Source organism: Ctenopharyngodon idella, chromosome 19 (genome assembly GCF_019924925.1).
Source record: "Ctenopharyngodon idella isolate HZGC_01 chromosome 19, HZGC01, whole genome shotgun sequence".
In the NCBI taxonomy this organism is placed as follows: Eukaryota; Metazoa; Chordata; class Actinopteri; order Cypriniformes; family Xenocyprididae; genus Ctenopharyngodon; species Ctenopharyngodon idella.
Genome location: NC_067238.1, coordinates 15,266,922 through 15,283,174, shown reverse-complemented (window position 1 = coordinate 15,283,174; position 16,253 = coordinate 15,266,922). Strand labels below are relative to the sequence as shown.

Genomic DNA, 16,253 nt, shown 5'->3' with positions numbered 1-16,253 from the left:
CTCTCTTTAGGGTCCCCCCGGATTGATGGGCTCTCAAGGGCCCCGAGGGCTGCCAGGCAATGTGGTGCGTTCTTAAATTCTTTCTTTTCAAAAACTTTTTTGACATCCAAAATACAAGATCTATTTTAGGAAATTTGTGTTAAATGTGTAAATGTATATCGAGACATACAGTATAAGCAGGTTACCTATTTTTTCTAGTAATAATCTCATTTTATAATTTAACTTTTAAAAGGGGGATTTTAAGTGATTTTTTTTTTTAGTGTAAACAACATCATGTGTGTGTATTTTTCAGGGTATTCCAGGCAGCATCGGCCCACCTGGTATCGCTGGACAGAGAGGAGAGAAGGTACGGAAATTAAGTAATCAACTGATAAAAAAAAAATGTGTGTGTGTGTATACAGGTATGCTGTATTTATACACTGATGAGCCAAAACATTATGACTAGTCATAAGTGAAGCGAATATCATCGATTTCCTAACAAGGCCATAGGTCTGGGTAGATTAGATGGTAGCAAATAATCAGTTCTAGTAATCAATGAAATGGTCATGAATAACATTGTTTGGCAAGGCGACTGGGTCAGAGTATTTCTGAAACGGTGACTTGTGTGTTGCTCCCGGTCTGCAGTGGTGACAAACCACAAACCGGCGACAGGGTTTGGGCGCCCAAGGCTCATCAATGCGTGAGGGAAACGGAGGCTATCCCGTCTGTTCAGAGACAACGTATTGTGGCTATTGTGGCACAAGTCACACAAAATTTTAATGATGGTTATGGGAGGAATGTGTCACAACCACACAGTGTATCACACTCTGATGTGTATGGGGCTGCATAGCCGCAGACCAATCAGAGTGCCTATGATGACCCCTGTCCACCGTCAAAAGTGGCTACAATGGGCATGTGAGTGTTGGATTTGGACCTTGGAGCAGTGGAAGAAGGTCATCTGGTCTGATGTGTCCCGTTTTTTTTTACATCACATGAACGGCCATGTATGTGTGTGTCGTTTACCTGGAGAAGTGATGGCACCAGAATGCACTGTGGGACAAAGACAAGCCGGTGGAGGGAGTGTGAATCTCTGGACAATGTTCTGCTGGGAAACCCTGGGTCTGCCATTCATGTGGACGTAAATTTGACATGTGCCATCTACTTAAACATTGTTGCAGACCAGGTACACCCCTTCATGACGATGTTCCCTGGTGGAAGTGGCCTCTTTCTGCAAGATAATGTACCCTGCCACACTGCACACATTATTCAGGAATGGTTTGAGGAACATGATGAAGAGTTCCAGATTCCCCACATCTCAATCCAGTTGAGCATCTGTGGGATGTGCTGAACCAACAAGTTTGATCCACGGTGCCTCCACCTCGCAACCTACAGGAGTTGAAGGATCTGCTGCTGAAGTCTTGGTGCCAGAAACCACAGGACACCTTCAGGGCTCTTATAGAGTCCATGCCTTGGTGGGCTGGTACTGTTTTGGCAGCACGTGGAGAACCAACAGCACTGCATGGAAAGTGTGATTTTTGTCAGTTAACGGCACTGTAAATTGCCGTGGACGTTTCTGGTTAAAGACTGATCACAGGAATGTGCAGGCACAGAAAATTGTCGGGAACTGCCGATGATTGACGTGGATTTGGCTTGGCAGTTGACACACCCATGCTTTCCCCAAGTAGACAAATTTAACTGAAACTGGGCTGGGATTTCTGTTTCTATCATTCTATTAATGTTAAGTGGGAAATTTAAGTGTTTAATGTTTAGCTAATTTAGAAGAGTTTCCGTTATGTTGGGTTTTTTGGGGGGTTTCCATCATGGTGACAAATGGAGCATGAGCTTTGCTATCAAACCATAATTGTATAATAATAAGGGACGGGTTTACTTAAAATGGTATTATAATTGGCCAGGCCAACCAATAGCAACAAATCTATCAGCTAAATCACAAATGCTTTTTCTATTTTAAAAATTGTGCTTTCATCCAATAGGTAATGTGGCACAAGGTAGTTTCATTCGTATGCTAATCAGAGCCATTCGCACTCCCGAATGGTGTGATTCTGAATGTTTCTATCACCCGCGAATGGGAACTCCCCAGGCTGTGATTTGTCGATAACTTCCGGTGATTAGAGATGTCCTCAGGTATTCACAGGGACAAAAATCTGTCTTTTCATGCAGTGATATTAGACAGGTGGTCATAATGTTTTGGCTTGTCTATGGATTATTGTATCAAGTTATTTATAATTATGAACCATAATTTACCCTGTTGTAAGGAAATGTAGGTTTATTTATTTATTTATTTTAATCTGTCTTTATGGCTATTTATATCTCACCAGGGTGATGCAGGTAAAGATGGTCCTGCTGGACCCCCTGGTCCAACCGGTGAGCCTGGTTTAAGAGGAGAAATCGGTTTGCCAGGAAAAGGCAAAGAGGGAGCAAAGGTAATGCATTCATCTTAGAATTCATGTTTGATAACATCGATTATATTTTTGTTACAGTTTCTTACAAATGTTCTGTTTGGATTCTCAAAACTACTGAGCAATTAGCGTTAGAAGAAAAGAGCATGCATTTTGTTTCATTCTTGTTTTACGGTTTCCCATCATGAGCGCGTAAAATTGCATTTAATAGGCATCACATTGTTTACATCTTGTGCTCTGGAGAATCTGAAAGTTGTTTACGCTAACTTTTTCCATTTATATTTGCTGATTGTGGTTAAAAGCACTGAAACGTGGAGAATAAATCCACCACACATTAAACTAATGAGTCAATGAGACTGTGGCTGCAGGTGTTACAAGGGAACTGAGGTTGTTTTATAGTTACAGCTGCCTTATTTTTCCAGCTATACACACACGCACACATGTGCAGTCTATGCAACAGAGATACATGCATATTAATGTGTGTATAATAATCAAATGGATGAATATGTAAACATGCATATTTACAAACACATGCATATACAAGCAAACATACTGTATGTACACAGTTCAGAGAATATGGTCTATTATGTGAAAGCTTATGTGACTTTTCCATCTATTTCTGACCCAGTTTAGTGTCTTTTTTTACTCATGGATCTGAAGACAACCATGGTGATTTTAAGTGAATCATGACTTACTTTACATTCTGTTTGTCTCACAAAGCTACTGTATAACTTCAAAAGAAATACCATTCATAAAAATAAACTAAATGTGATTTTGTGAGAGGGAAAGTGAAGGACTAATAAAAGATTGAGAGAAATAGGGAAACTAGAAGCATAGTAGTAATCTGCTTTCTTTAATTACAGGGTGATACAGGACCTCCGGGCCCAGCTGGACCTCCCGGACTGAAGGTAATGAGACTTCTACAAGTTTTTTTTTCTTGTTACAAGAAAGAAACAGACTTCATTTTGTCTTCCATCAGCATGAAATATCTTTTGGGGCATTTTTTTTTTAATCACGAGCAGGTGTGTGTTCCTCAGAGGCAAAAGCTGGATCACTGCATTTCATTTATGTGATGTTTTACTGAAATTTCAGACAACCAGATAAGTATAGCAAAGAAGTTTTCCTGGAGAAAAAGTACCAGATATGCATTTTTCTACTGTACTTATATAGCAATTAGTGCTATACCAGTGCTATATACAGTACTGTGCAAAAGTCTTAGGCACGTTAGTATTTTCACACACACACACACACACACACACACACACACACACACACACACACACAAATGGTTTTAAGCCAGTTATTTATATCTTTTGCTGTAGTGTGTCAGTAGGAAATATCAAATTACATTTCCAAACATTCCTTTTGCCATTAATTGTAATAATCCAGTGAGATTTTTTGTATGCACAAGCACTTTTTTTTTGTGAAAATATTACCATGCCTAAGACTTTTGAACAGTACTGTAAGTTGGACTTAATAAATACAGGTCATACTCTCCCGTTTAAATGTTTAGGGTCAGTAAGATATTTTTTAAAAGCTTTTAACCAGCAAGAATTCATTAAATTACAGTACAGTTACATTAAAGACATTTATAATGTTACAAAAGATTTCTATTTCAAATAAATGTTGTTCTTTTTAATTTTCTATTTATCAAACAGTCATGGAAAACATTTCCACAAAAATATGAAGCAGCACAACTGTTTTCAACATTGATAATAATAAGAAATGTTTCTTGAGCAGCAAATCATGATATTAGAATAATTTCTGAAGGATCATGTGACCCTGAAGACTGGAGTAATGATGCTGAAAATTCAGCTTTGCCATTACTGGAATAAATTAAAATTCAAATATATTACAAAAGAAAACCATTATTTTAAACTGTAATAATATTTCACAATATTACAGTATTTTTGAGCAAATAAATGCAGCCTTCCTGAGCATACGAGACTTATAATCGCACTGATAGATAGATAGATAGATAGATAGATAGATAGACAGATAGATAGATGGATTACTATATTAAGTATATGCATTACAATAAATATGCAAATTAGAGTAAATATTATAAACACAAGTAAGATCTTATGCAGCAATACAGAGTTATCATTTTTAAATTGAAACTGGAATTATAATTATTCAGCCCTGTTTTTCACATTTTATTTTGTGTTTTAGGGTTTGCCTGGCCCACAGGGAATGCAGGGAATGCCAGGAAACAGAGGACCACCAGGAGAGGGAACCACTGGACCCCAGGTACAGAAACACACCCACACACAGTCATGTGGCTGTTTATCTGCTCATTCTTCTATGCAATATCCAATCAAAACACAGTCATTTTCAGATTAGTGTTAGTAACACAAATAACTCCAAAAAAACAAAAACTGCCCTTTAAACTGACTTTTTGAAATTTGCCATGAATTGGAAAGGGGATTGAAGCCAATGTAACTAATCAAACTAAAGCAAACAGATGGCATATGCACGGACAAACATGCATATTTACAAACACATATGCATATACAAGCAAACATACTGTATGTACACAGTATAGAGAATATGGTTCTATTATGTGAAAGCTTATGTGACTTTTCCATATATTTCTGACCCAGTTTAGTGTCTTTTTTTACTCATGGATCTGAAGACAAACAGAGACACTTATTTCTTTATGTTCATAGCTGACTGATATTCTGTCTTTCTCAGGGGCCTTCAGGACCTCCGGGGCCACCAGGAGCCGCGGTAAACAATCTGTTCATATTTATATCACCTTCAAATGAGACAGATGCTCACAGAACAGCCTTAAGTGACATGTCATGTTTGATATTCAGGGTTTGAGAGGACCTCCAGGAGTGAGCGGACCACAGGGACCTGCTGGACATAATGTAAGATTCATTTTGATTTACTAGTACAAGGACAATTCAAGTGTATTGTAGCATTATTAGCTAAAAGCTACATGTAAACTGTAGTCCCTGGGATCACAGTCATCCAACAGCCAGGTGGAGCATCTTTAGCTTTCGCTAATCATATTGTACCTGTACAACGACGAGAAGAGCTTTACTTTCCAGTCGTGATTCACAACTAAACCAGTTTCACTGCTGTGCATCTTTTCACTGCTGTGGATCTCATTCAGTCTTCTTGGGGATTCAGTGTCAGTTTGACTAACAAGTTTTGAATGTGTTTTCCTGTGGTGAGGATCATCAGCAGGACTCATGGCTCATGTACGTGTGTGTGTGTGTGTGTGTGTGTGTCTGTGTGTGTTTACCTGCAGGGTTTACCAGGACGACCTGGAGAGAAGGGCTCACCTGGAGAACCAGTGAGTGATACCTGTTCATCATTTTAAATATGGATTCATCAAATCAGCTGACATATTCACCTGCTGCTGATATGTTATGAATTATGTGTAAAGATTTTAATTGAGTTTTGTTTTTCCCAACTTCTTCTTTTCCAGGGAAAAGCTGCAGACCTTTCTGATCTGAAGGTAACAGCCATCCATCCTACAATCCTCCATCCATCCATCCCTTCTTCTGTCCTTCCTTACTTTTATCATCCATCCATCCATCCATCCATGCATCCGCCCTTACATCATCCATCCATCCATCCATCCATCCATGCATCCACCCTTACATCATCCATCCATCCATAAATCCATGCATCCGCCCTTACGTCCATCCATCCATCCATCCATCCATCCATTCGTTCAGTTTGTTCATTCATCCACCCATCCATCCATGCATCCACCCTTACATCCATCTATTCATCCATCCATCTATTCATCCATCCATGCATCCGCCCTTACATCCATCCATCTGTCCGTCCATCCATCCATCCATGCATCCGCCCTTCCATCCATCCATCCATCCATCCATCCATCTATCCGTCCTTCAGTCCATTCATTCATTCATCCTCCATCCATCCATCCATCCATCCATCCGCCCTTCAGTCCATTCATTCATTCATTTATCTGTCATCCATCCATCCATCCATCTACCCATCCGTTCCTCTATCCTTCCATACTTTTATCAACCATCCATTAATTCATCCTGCAATCCTTGATCCATCCATCATCCATCCATCCATTCTTCTGTCCATCCTTACATTTATAATCCATCCATCCATCCATCCATCCGTTCTTCTGTCCTTCCTTACTTTTATCATCCATCCATCTACCCTTGCATCCATCCATGCATCCGCCCTTACATCCATCCATCCTTCCATCCATCCATCCATCCATCCGCCCTTCAGTCATTCATTCATTTATTCATTCATTCATTCCCCCTTCCATTCATCCATTTCTCTATTTATCTATCCATCAATTATCCATCCACCCTTCCATTCATTCATCCGCTCTTCAGTCCATTCATTGTCATTCATCTGACCATCCATCCATCCTTCCATTCTTTCATCCATTCTTCCATCCATCCAGTTGAAAATGACAGATAAGTTAAAATGGATAGGAGGCATTAAAGGACATATATATTAAAGTGCATATACAGATCAGAGTAGAATCGCACCATCCATAAGTTCTTACTTGAACTGGGACACAAGAGAGGCTTAATAAGTATTAGTTAGTTTGCAGCTAATTTTTTAACTTAATTTGGCTGCACCATTATAGTAATTAAAGCTCCATTATACCATTAAAGCTCTGTGTAATATGTGTTAATTTGGCATTTACCTTTATTGATCTGATAAGCAGTCTTCAAATTTGTAAACAGAAAGTGTTGAAAAGCTATGAGTTTCAGTTTATTTTGTTGATTCTTGTTAAGTCTTTCCATTCTTGTTAAGGTTGTAACTTTGCCTTTTTCTCTTTCCCAGGACATTTGTTCAGATTGTCCCCCTGGACCGCCTGGACAACCAGGTACTCCAGGAGCTCCAGGTGACAAAGGTCATGCTGGACCACCTGGGAAAAACGGACAGGATGGATATGCGGTGAGGGATCATGATTCAGAAATCAAACTTTATTCTTTAAGCTAATGGAACTGGAACATAACAGAAGTTTAATGAATGGAAATATAAACATTTAATAAGTTTAAAAAAACAAAAATTTAAAACCTCAAATTAGTGGTGATGTCATGTGTCTTTATTGGGATTTAAATGGTGGCTTTTGCAGGGTCCTCCTGGACCAACTGGACCCGCAGGACCTCCTGGTGCTGATGGAACCAAGGTTAGAATATTGTTTAAGTCTACCTACTCTTACATGGGTCAAGTATATGTCAACCGGAAGCATTGCATCACTCTAGTTTTGGTGTTTGTTTTTAATAACAACTTATTTTGGTTCCATTGCAGGGGGTCAAAGGTGACAGAGGTCCTCCAGGAACACCTGGAGATAAGGGTGAAAAGGTACTGTCAACCTACCATTATCATCACATACTTAATGTATCATATGTATATTCAGACTATTTGACATACCATTATTTATCCTTACGCCACATCTTTCTCTCATTTGATTTGTAATTTCCCAGGGCATCCCAGGACCTCCTGGTTATCCTGGGGCTGCAGGAGCCATGGGTCAACCTGTGAGTATGTTAAAACTGCTCTTTCATAAAAGAACACTTCCATTCTGTGTAGCTATACTAAAAAAACTTTCATTTTTTGCTGCATCTATAGGGTAATGACGGAAACCCTGGACCTGTTGGACCACCTGGACCTCCTGGAGAAAAGGCAAGGCTTATATGTTTTGTTCTGTGATTTGAATGTGTTAGTTGAATAGATTGCGAGACTGGAATCTGTCCATGTTATTGATGACCGATAGTCATACGAATGTGTTACCAGGGTAAAGAAGGAATGAACGGCATTCAGGGACCTCCAGGCCTGCCAGGTCTAATGGTGCGTGATTACATCTCTTTCATTATTTTTTCATTGACATTTTTTACGTTCATAAGTTTGTGGTTGGTAAGATTTGATAAGAAGTCTCTTCTGCTCACCAAGGCTTTGTTTATTTGATCAAAAATACAGTAAAAACAGTAATGCTAAGAATTAATACAATTTAAAATAACTGTTTTCTATTTGAATATGTTTGAAAATGTAATTTATTCCTATGATCAAAGCTGAATTTTCAGCATCATTACTCCATTCTTCAGTGTCACATGATCCTTCAGGAATCATTCTAATATGATGATTTGCTGCTCAAGAAACATTTCTTATTATTATCAATGTTGAAAACAGTTGTGCTGATTTTTGTGGAAACATAATACATTTTTTTCCCCAGAATTCTTTGATAAATAGAAAGTTCAAAAGAACAGCATTTATTTGAAATGGAAATCTTTTGTAAGATGTCTACTGTAATTTTTGATCAATTTAATGTGGCCTTGCTGAATAAAAGTAGTAATTTCTTTAAAAAAAAAAAGCTTACTGACTGAACATTTGAACGGGAGTGTAAATCTAATAACTCAATGATGGTGTTTTTGTTTCCGGTGCCTACATACTGCCTGATACTACATATTCTCTGCTGAAGGGCATGATGGGTAAACCCGGAAAGGATGGAAGACCAGGAGAAACAGGAGAGCCGGTATGAGTCTGATGTTAAGCATACATGAAAACATCTTAGCAATGCTTAGTTCTGTATACAGTCAGAAACAATGAAAAAAAAACATGATTTTTTTTTCTGCTTGTAGGGTAAACAAGGAGAGCCAGGAACACCAGGAAGAGACGGACTCAGAGGAATGCCTGTGAGTAATGCTCTTCTGGAACGATTAAAAACCTTATGAAGATTCTCCTGTTCTGTAGATTACAGATGGATTTCTATGAAAAGCTGGACTAACCGGGCTGTTTCACCTTACAAAAATGTACCATGGTATTATTATCTAAAATATCCACATATTTATTGTTGTCTTTTCCAGGGTTTCAAAGGTCACAGGGGGGAACCAGGACCACCAGGGTCAAAGGTTAGTCAATGGCAGTTGAAATGAATGCTTATATATACATTCATATTCAGAGCTGGAGAACTACAGCACCAATACATGCTCCATAAATCATCCAGAAACTTCATGAGTTCTGTTTATAAATGCTGTCCTGTCATATTGGTTGCATTAGGGTGAAGATGGGAAGCAGGGTGTTCCTGGACGTGAGGGTCCACCTGGGAAAGATGTGAGTAAAAGATGTGCGGTCCATCTCTCTATGTCAGAGGTCACTGCAAACCTGACCTCTGTGAGCAGATGGTGTTGGGTTTTAATTGGTGTGCTTGTATTGCTCAGGGTAACACCGGACCACCAGGGCCAGAGGGCATGAGAGGACCACGAGGAGAACTTGTGAGGATGCCTTTGATGAACCAATTAAACTGCAAAACAAAACAGCAGCAGTGTGATTATTCTGTTGGGTTACTGTGTTTTGTCTTTTTAGGGTCAACCTGGAGAACCAGGACCAGCAGGCAAGCCAGGATCTCAGGGAAATCCTGTAAGTTTCATATAGCATGTCAATATGGGCGGCCATGTTGTTTTATGAAGTGAGATTTAGATTTAGAACAACTTTTGGACCTAAAAACCGCCTCTCTCTGGTGTGTCTCTGGGAATTTCTAGGGGGCCACAGGAAGAAAAGTTTGGAGAAAAATAGTGCAAAAATTTAAAATAGATCAAATAAGTTCTAATATATATATGTATATATAGAAAGCACAACAACTAAAGCCCCCTTAACTTTAAACTTACTGTTGATAATAATATAGTTCGAAAGTGTAAATGATCACTTTGTTTTACTGTATTTCAGGGTCAGCCAGGACACAAGGGTGACGCAGGGAGCCCAGGATTACCCGGATTCCCAGGTCCAAAAGGGCCATCGGTGAGTGGAGGTGTTTGTTTGGGACTGATGGGAATTTAATTTCTTGCATATCTAAAAAAAAAAAGCTTTTATGCCATTACAAACAATCCTTGTAATTCTATAGAAATGAACAGCAGTCAATCCTAAGTGGATATGAAGTGTTGTAGTTATCTGCCTGTCTGAACATGAGCACTTGTGTTTTTCCCTCAGGGTCCGTCTGGTCCAATTGGCCCAGAGGGAAAACAAGTGAGTGATGGTTCTTTACTTTTCATTAATATTATATGAATACTTTTTCATAATTTTTGAACTATCCATGTTTTTAATCATAGGGCATGTTAGGAAAACCAGGAGACAGAGGACATAAGGGAGAAAAGGTATCCGTCCATCCATCCATCCATCCATCCACATATTTACCACTTGAATCAAATCACAACTTGTCTTACTTGGTTGCTTGTTTCTGCAGGGTGATAATGGAATAAAAGGAGACAAAGGACCCTGTTGGAGATCCGGGCGTTCCGGGTAACCCTGGGCCTCCCGGTAGGAAGGGTCACACAGGTATGATGGGCATGTCGGGACCCCCAGGGGAAGTGGGTCCTGCTGGTCCCCCTGGTTCTCCAGGACACCCGGGACTCCCAGGTCTCAGAGTGAGTCTACATTAGTATTTTAAAGGAAAATCTGTGATGCTAATGATGTAATAAAGATCATGACATCATTTTGACACGTTTTAAGGGCGAGACGCCATCAATGGAACAAATGCGGCGGCTCATTCAAGAGGAACTTTCCAAACAATTGGATGGTGAGATTCATTTGGCGAAAACGTATTTGACTTGAAGATACTTTGCAATTTCTTTTTATATTTCTAAACTTTCCATTGTTTTTTTTACAGCTAAACTAGCTTACCTCATGGCTCAAATGCAACCCGCTCATATCAAGAGCACGGCTGGCCGTCCTGGTCCACCTGGTCCCCCAGGTAAAGATGGACCTCCTGGCAGACAAGGTCCAACTGGAGAGCCTGGAATGCCTGGACAAAATGGAGCAGAAGGACCCAGAGGTCCAGTTGGTCCTAAAGGTACCACAAACTAACTTTAGATTGTTACTTTGCTTGATTGATGTTTCTAGTTTAACCTTTTCAACCTACGCTGTTTTTTTAGGTGAACGAGGTTCAAAAGGTGAAAAGGGAGAAGATGGTGTTGGACAGAGAGGAGAGCCTGGTCCAGTTGGTCCCATTGGTAAGATATTTTCTTAATTTATCTAATATAAGTTTAATATAAAATATAGTTTTATTTGATTGTGACTCGATCATTTGTTTGTGAATGTTGGAATGATAAACAACGGCTGATATCATATTTTCCCCACAGGTCCTGCAGGTATGCCAGGATATGGAAAAGATGGTCTTCCTGGAGCTGCAGGTGCTCAGGGAGAGCCTGGTAATCCTGGTCCTCACGGTCAACCTGGACCTCCTGGACCAACAGGACAGTGCGACCCCTCACAATGTGCCTACTATGCCAGTCTGGCATCAAGACCTCACACTAAAAATGTCAAGGGGACTTAATACACCCCTCACTGTCCTGGGCTAACACCTATTTATGAACTTGGACATTCAGTAAGCCAAGAAAATGTTCTTTACCATCAGGTGAACTCCAGAGTCTGAAGGGTGTGTAAATATATGTGTGTGTGTAAATGTGTGTTTGTAATAGGCATTTCACTTTGATTAATGCCTTTTTTAACCCCGAGTAAAGACCATTTTTAGTCCTGGGTTAAGTAACATTTCACACTTATGGTTTTGAAAAAGTGTTAGCATTTAGCATTAGCACTTTCAACTGTGGGTTGTGAAATCCAGCTCAAGAGCAGGGTTAATCATGGAAAATGTATGGAATTTTCTATAGTGAATAGGCTACAATTTTCTAGTCGTGCTTAGAAATTTTGATTCTTTTAGAAGTTGTGTTCTTTCAATGAATCAGTTGAACTGGTTCACAAATCGGTCAGAATTTATTCATTAGTGGGTTTTAATCACACACAGCTTGAAAGATCATAGAAAAGTCATTGAAGTTTTTTGCTAAAAAATCTTGTAAACATCTCATTAAATATTAGTGCTAACACTTCTGTGATTGCACAGTGTCTGAGAGAAACAGTTAAACGTTAAAAAAGAGACAGTAAACATGTTTAATAAAACACATGTTGTGTACTGTATTTGTCCACTCAATGAATATATTCTTATTTGCATAGCAATAATAAATGTTAATCCAGATGTAGAGTGTGAAATCTCTACAAACTGACAACCCAGGATCAAATGCTAAACTAGTATAGTGTGAAACACATTAACCCAGGGTTAAAAATGGCCCTTGCTCAACAATTTTAAGTGTGAAGAGCCCACAAGTGTCCTGCCGGTCAGAGTTGGTTATGACTTTTTTTTTTTTTTTAGGGGAGGGTGGGTGAGTAAGTTTTAGCTCAAGGTCATTTACTTCAAGTCAAGACTTTTAAAGCTTTTCATGTAACAGGACGTGAATTCCTGTCACGAAAGATAGACGTTTACAGTACTTACCAGACTGTGATGTCATAGTGACACAATCTGTCTCCAGATGTTGTCCCGCCCACACATAATTTCTGCTGACGCCGTTTACTGAGGTCATCGATCGGTAATCAAGAGTTGATGCGTTGTTAGTGATATCTGTACCGGGTCAGGATTGGCTTATCAAGTCTGGGGAATTCTCTGCTTGAGTTTTATTGATGGAGCGCTCTGTTCCTCTGGGAAAAGACACCATGCTTTTGCACTCATCAATAGGAAATCTCAATAAGGATCATTAGAGGTGCTGGAGAAGTGCATTTCTGCTTTTTTTTTAGTCTATGTTTTATAAGATATATCTCTTTTGTAGCCATGCATCAGGCCTTTTTTCATATTGAATCATTAAACTTGCGTTTGTGATGACTGAAAGGCAGCTGCTCAATTCAATGCTTGTTTAATAGTTTAACACAGCTGGCTTGTCATAAAAACAATTACCAAAAAAGTCTGTCACTGCAGAAATAAACACCACTGATGCCTCTTATAATGTCATTTATAATAGGTTTGTGTAGCACTTTCCTTTAAAACGGCATTGCCTTTTTGTCATGATGAAGGTTCAGGAACACGAAGTCCTAGTTAAAGGTCCAGCGTGAGTGTGCTACCATCATTTGTGCCGCTAAAGAGTTCAGATGGATCGATCCTGCAGATTGCTCCCTTGTGAGCCAATTAAAGCCGTTGAAAGAAGAGAGAGTGTCAAAACAAACTCACTTCAGCCCACAAACGGGGATGGAAATCATCTATAACTGATGAGCATTGTAGCAGAGGTCAAGAATAGAGTTGTCAAAAGGCGTTTAGGAAATTATGAGTTAGCTTGAATGAAATCCAACAAAAAAGGGGGGGAGGAAATATTGCTTAAATCTATTATTTTTTGAAATAATTATTTTATCTTCCTTTTTTGAATCGGATTATCAAAGGTTGAAAAACTACAAAGAAGAGATAATTAAATTGTCTTAGTTTTTTTAAAGATTTTTTTTTTTTTTTTTTTTTGCAAATGCTAATACTTAAAGATGTTTTTATTTTAATATTTAATTTTTTTTTTTTAAATTGTCACTATACTTTCCTGACATGTATAACTGAAATAGGTGTCTCTGTGACACAGGAAATGGTCTGTTCTTTCCCAGCAAATCAGAAAGTCTCTCTGCCTGTCAGTCATTTTGCATGTTCATGTTGGCTTTCTGTAAAGAGCCGAGTTTTAGTGTGAGGTCATGTGTTGAATTTAGCAAAATGGCTGAAATAACGTACAGCATCATTAGTGGATGCGTTAAGAATGAATTGAATTGTTTACTGATTAATTATATTTTAAAGCAAAACCACCCACGATACCAATATAGGCTTTCTTGTACCTCCTTGTTTTTTCACCTCCATTCAATGCTCATGATAAATCTCTTTGTAATTAGTATTATATACACAAACTTGATAAGAACAAAATGTTTATTTTTCTTTTCTGCATTTCTTATTTGTTAAAGCATTTCTTAATTGTTTGTCTTGTTTGCCCAGCCTTCAAGAGTGGATGTTTTGGTGCTGTATTTTGAAAAGCTGAGCTTAAAACTGATGCAAATTTATGTAAATTCATGGTGCTTTTTCAGTGCAAGCCAAAGAAATCCCTATCAGCATTGCTATCATGTTCTCCTCCACTTTATTCAAATATAGCTGCTTTTTTGACTTCGTATCTTCCTGTTAGTTTGTCTTCTTCAAGCTGTTAATGACTGTATTTGTTTTTTTCATATCGATTTGCATTAAATTATTCTAATGAACTACAGGTGCAGGTGATGTAAAATAGTATAATTTATGCATGGTATAATCTACCTGTTTATACTGATTCTCTGGTGCTATAATGAATCATAATTAGTTTGATGTATGTGTATGTGTGGAGGGAGAGCCTATGTGTTAATAAAAAGTGGAACAGGTCCATTTTATATTGGGCTGTTATTGTGGGGGAAAAACTGTTATGAAGTTAATACCATATAATTTTTTTTTTTAAATCTATGAAATGGTCAGGCACTTTTTTTTTTTCAAAACAGCACAATTATTTACTGTGAATTATCAGTTTGTTTAAAGTATTCCACGTTGTGCTAAAATCACTTAACACCATCTGTGCAACGCTCAGTTGTCATGACCATGTAACATTTGTATAAGGAAAAGTTATTATTGGTACTTAAAAATATGGCCGCTTGTTTTTAATCCCTATACGAGTCAAAATAATTTTCTGTGGCAGTTGACAAAGTCACTGATGCTGTAGCGCTAAAGGAGTATTGAACCTCAAACATTTGACCCTTGTGTATTGTTCAAATTCACTACCCTTTCGTTATGTTCAGGATGAAAACATCCACTAAATTAAACTGCTGTAAAAATGTATCAGATAAATATTTTTATTTTGCATAAATCTGTTAATCAACCTCAGTCCTGATCAAAACTACTAAATGTTTAAAAAAAATCTAGGATTTTTTACTCTTTAATTGCCAAGTTCATAAATGATGTCACTGATTTGGGGAAAAACACACACAAAATGACTTATTTTCAATATAAAAGGTGATTGTGGACTGGATATTTTTTTACCCTTTATCTTGGACATGTGAAAGATTAGTAACAACATTGGCTTTGATGCATTGTTAGTTTTTGTGCAGCATCAGATTTTAATTTTTTCTCCCTCATTTACTGTTCGTGGCTGTTTTTGCCCCATTGATTTCCATTATAACGACATTTTTTGATTGCAAAGCCATGACACCATATAATCATGCATTCTTGATTGTTGGTGGTTTTCCCTGTTGGGAAGAGGTAAAATTTGTAATTTTTACAGTTGATCACCAGGTGGCACCATTAACCCTTTAGATAGGCCTGTGCAGAAAAAAGCTTAGTTTCTGGCTTTTATATGGAGTTATGTGGAGTATAACAGCATATTGTGGTATGTGTGTGTGTGTCCTGGATCCTGGATTTCTTTTAAACATTTAGTAGTTTTGATCAGGACTGAGGTTGATTAATAGATCTATACAAAAAATTTTGAAAAAAATATTTATCTGATAAATTTTTACAGCAGTTTAATTGAGTGGATGTTTTCATTCCGAACATAACGAAAGGGTAGTGAATTTGCCCACAGTGTATTGTTGAGTTTTTGAAAATTTTCAAAGCATTTTCCCAAAATATGTGTCAAAATAAGATTTGTCACCAAAAATCATTCCATTTGCTGAAACAGAGAAAGTTGTGGCCAAAGACTCAACAGCACCCCATAGTGGATTAAAACGTCCCCAACATAACACAAGAGTTAATTCACAAATGACTGTGTTCCAATAAAATCGTAATTTTATTGGAACACAAGAATGAACCTCATTGGTTCTTGCAGAAGCTCAAACATGCTGCGTAACACGAGAATGAACCTCACTGGTTCCTGCTGAAGCTCAAACATGCTGCGTAACACGAGAATGAACCTCATTGGTTCTTGCTGAAGCCCAAACGTGCTGCGTAACACGAGAATGAACATCATTGGTTCTTGCGGAATCTCAAATGTGCCGTTTAACATGAGAATGAACCTCATTGGTTCTCGTGGAAACTCAAACATGCTGTAT

At 38.3% G+C, this 16,253-nt stretch overlaps 1 protein-coding gene across 1 annotated transcript in view; it reads left to right on the top strand.

Moving 5' to 3' along the window:
• Window positions 1–14,609, top strand: part of col22a1 (collagen, type XXII, alpha 1) — a 59,430-nt gene extending 44,821 nt beyond the window's left edge. The window contains 30 exon segments of the mRNA XM_051873662.1: window positions 11–64; window positions 293–346; window positions 2,316–2,420; window positions 3,260–3,304; window positions 4,569–4,646; window positions 5,091–5,126; window positions 5,216–5,269; window positions 5,656–5,700; window positions 5,836–5,865; window positions 7,200–7,313; window positions 7,495–7,548; window positions 7,671–7,724; window positions 7,847–7,900; window positions 7,992–8,045; window positions 8,157–8,210; window positions 8,839–8,892; window positions 8,999–9,052; window positions 9,224–9,268; window positions 9,417–9,470; window positions 9,578–9,631; window positions 9,723–9,776; window positions 10,083–10,154; window positions 10,344–10,379; window positions 10,463–10,507; window positions 10,597–10,626; window positions 10,628–10,777; window positions 10,863–10,929; window positions 11,020–11,202; window positions 11,285–11,362; window positions 11,492–14,609. Coding sequence (XP_051729622.1) covers window positions 11–64; window positions 293–346; window positions 2,316–2,420; window positions 3,260–3,304; window positions 4,569–4,646; window positions 5,091–5,126; window positions 5,216–5,269; window positions 5,656–5,700; window positions 5,836–5,865; window positions 7,200–7,313; window positions 7,495–7,548; window positions 7,671–7,724; window positions 7,847–7,900; window positions 7,992–8,045; window positions 8,157–8,210; window positions 8,839–8,892; window positions 8,999–9,052; window positions 9,224–9,268; window positions 9,417–9,470; window positions 9,578–9,631; window positions 9,723–9,776; window positions 10,083–10,154; window positions 10,344–10,379; window positions 10,463–10,507; window positions 10,597–10,626; window positions 10,628–10,777; window positions 10,863–10,929; window positions 11,020–11,202; window positions 11,285–11,362; window positions 11,492–11,685 — 2,055 coding nt within the window. The 3' untranslated portion in view covers window positions 11,686–14,609.
• Window positions 14,610–16,253: the final 1,644 nt, after the last annotated feature.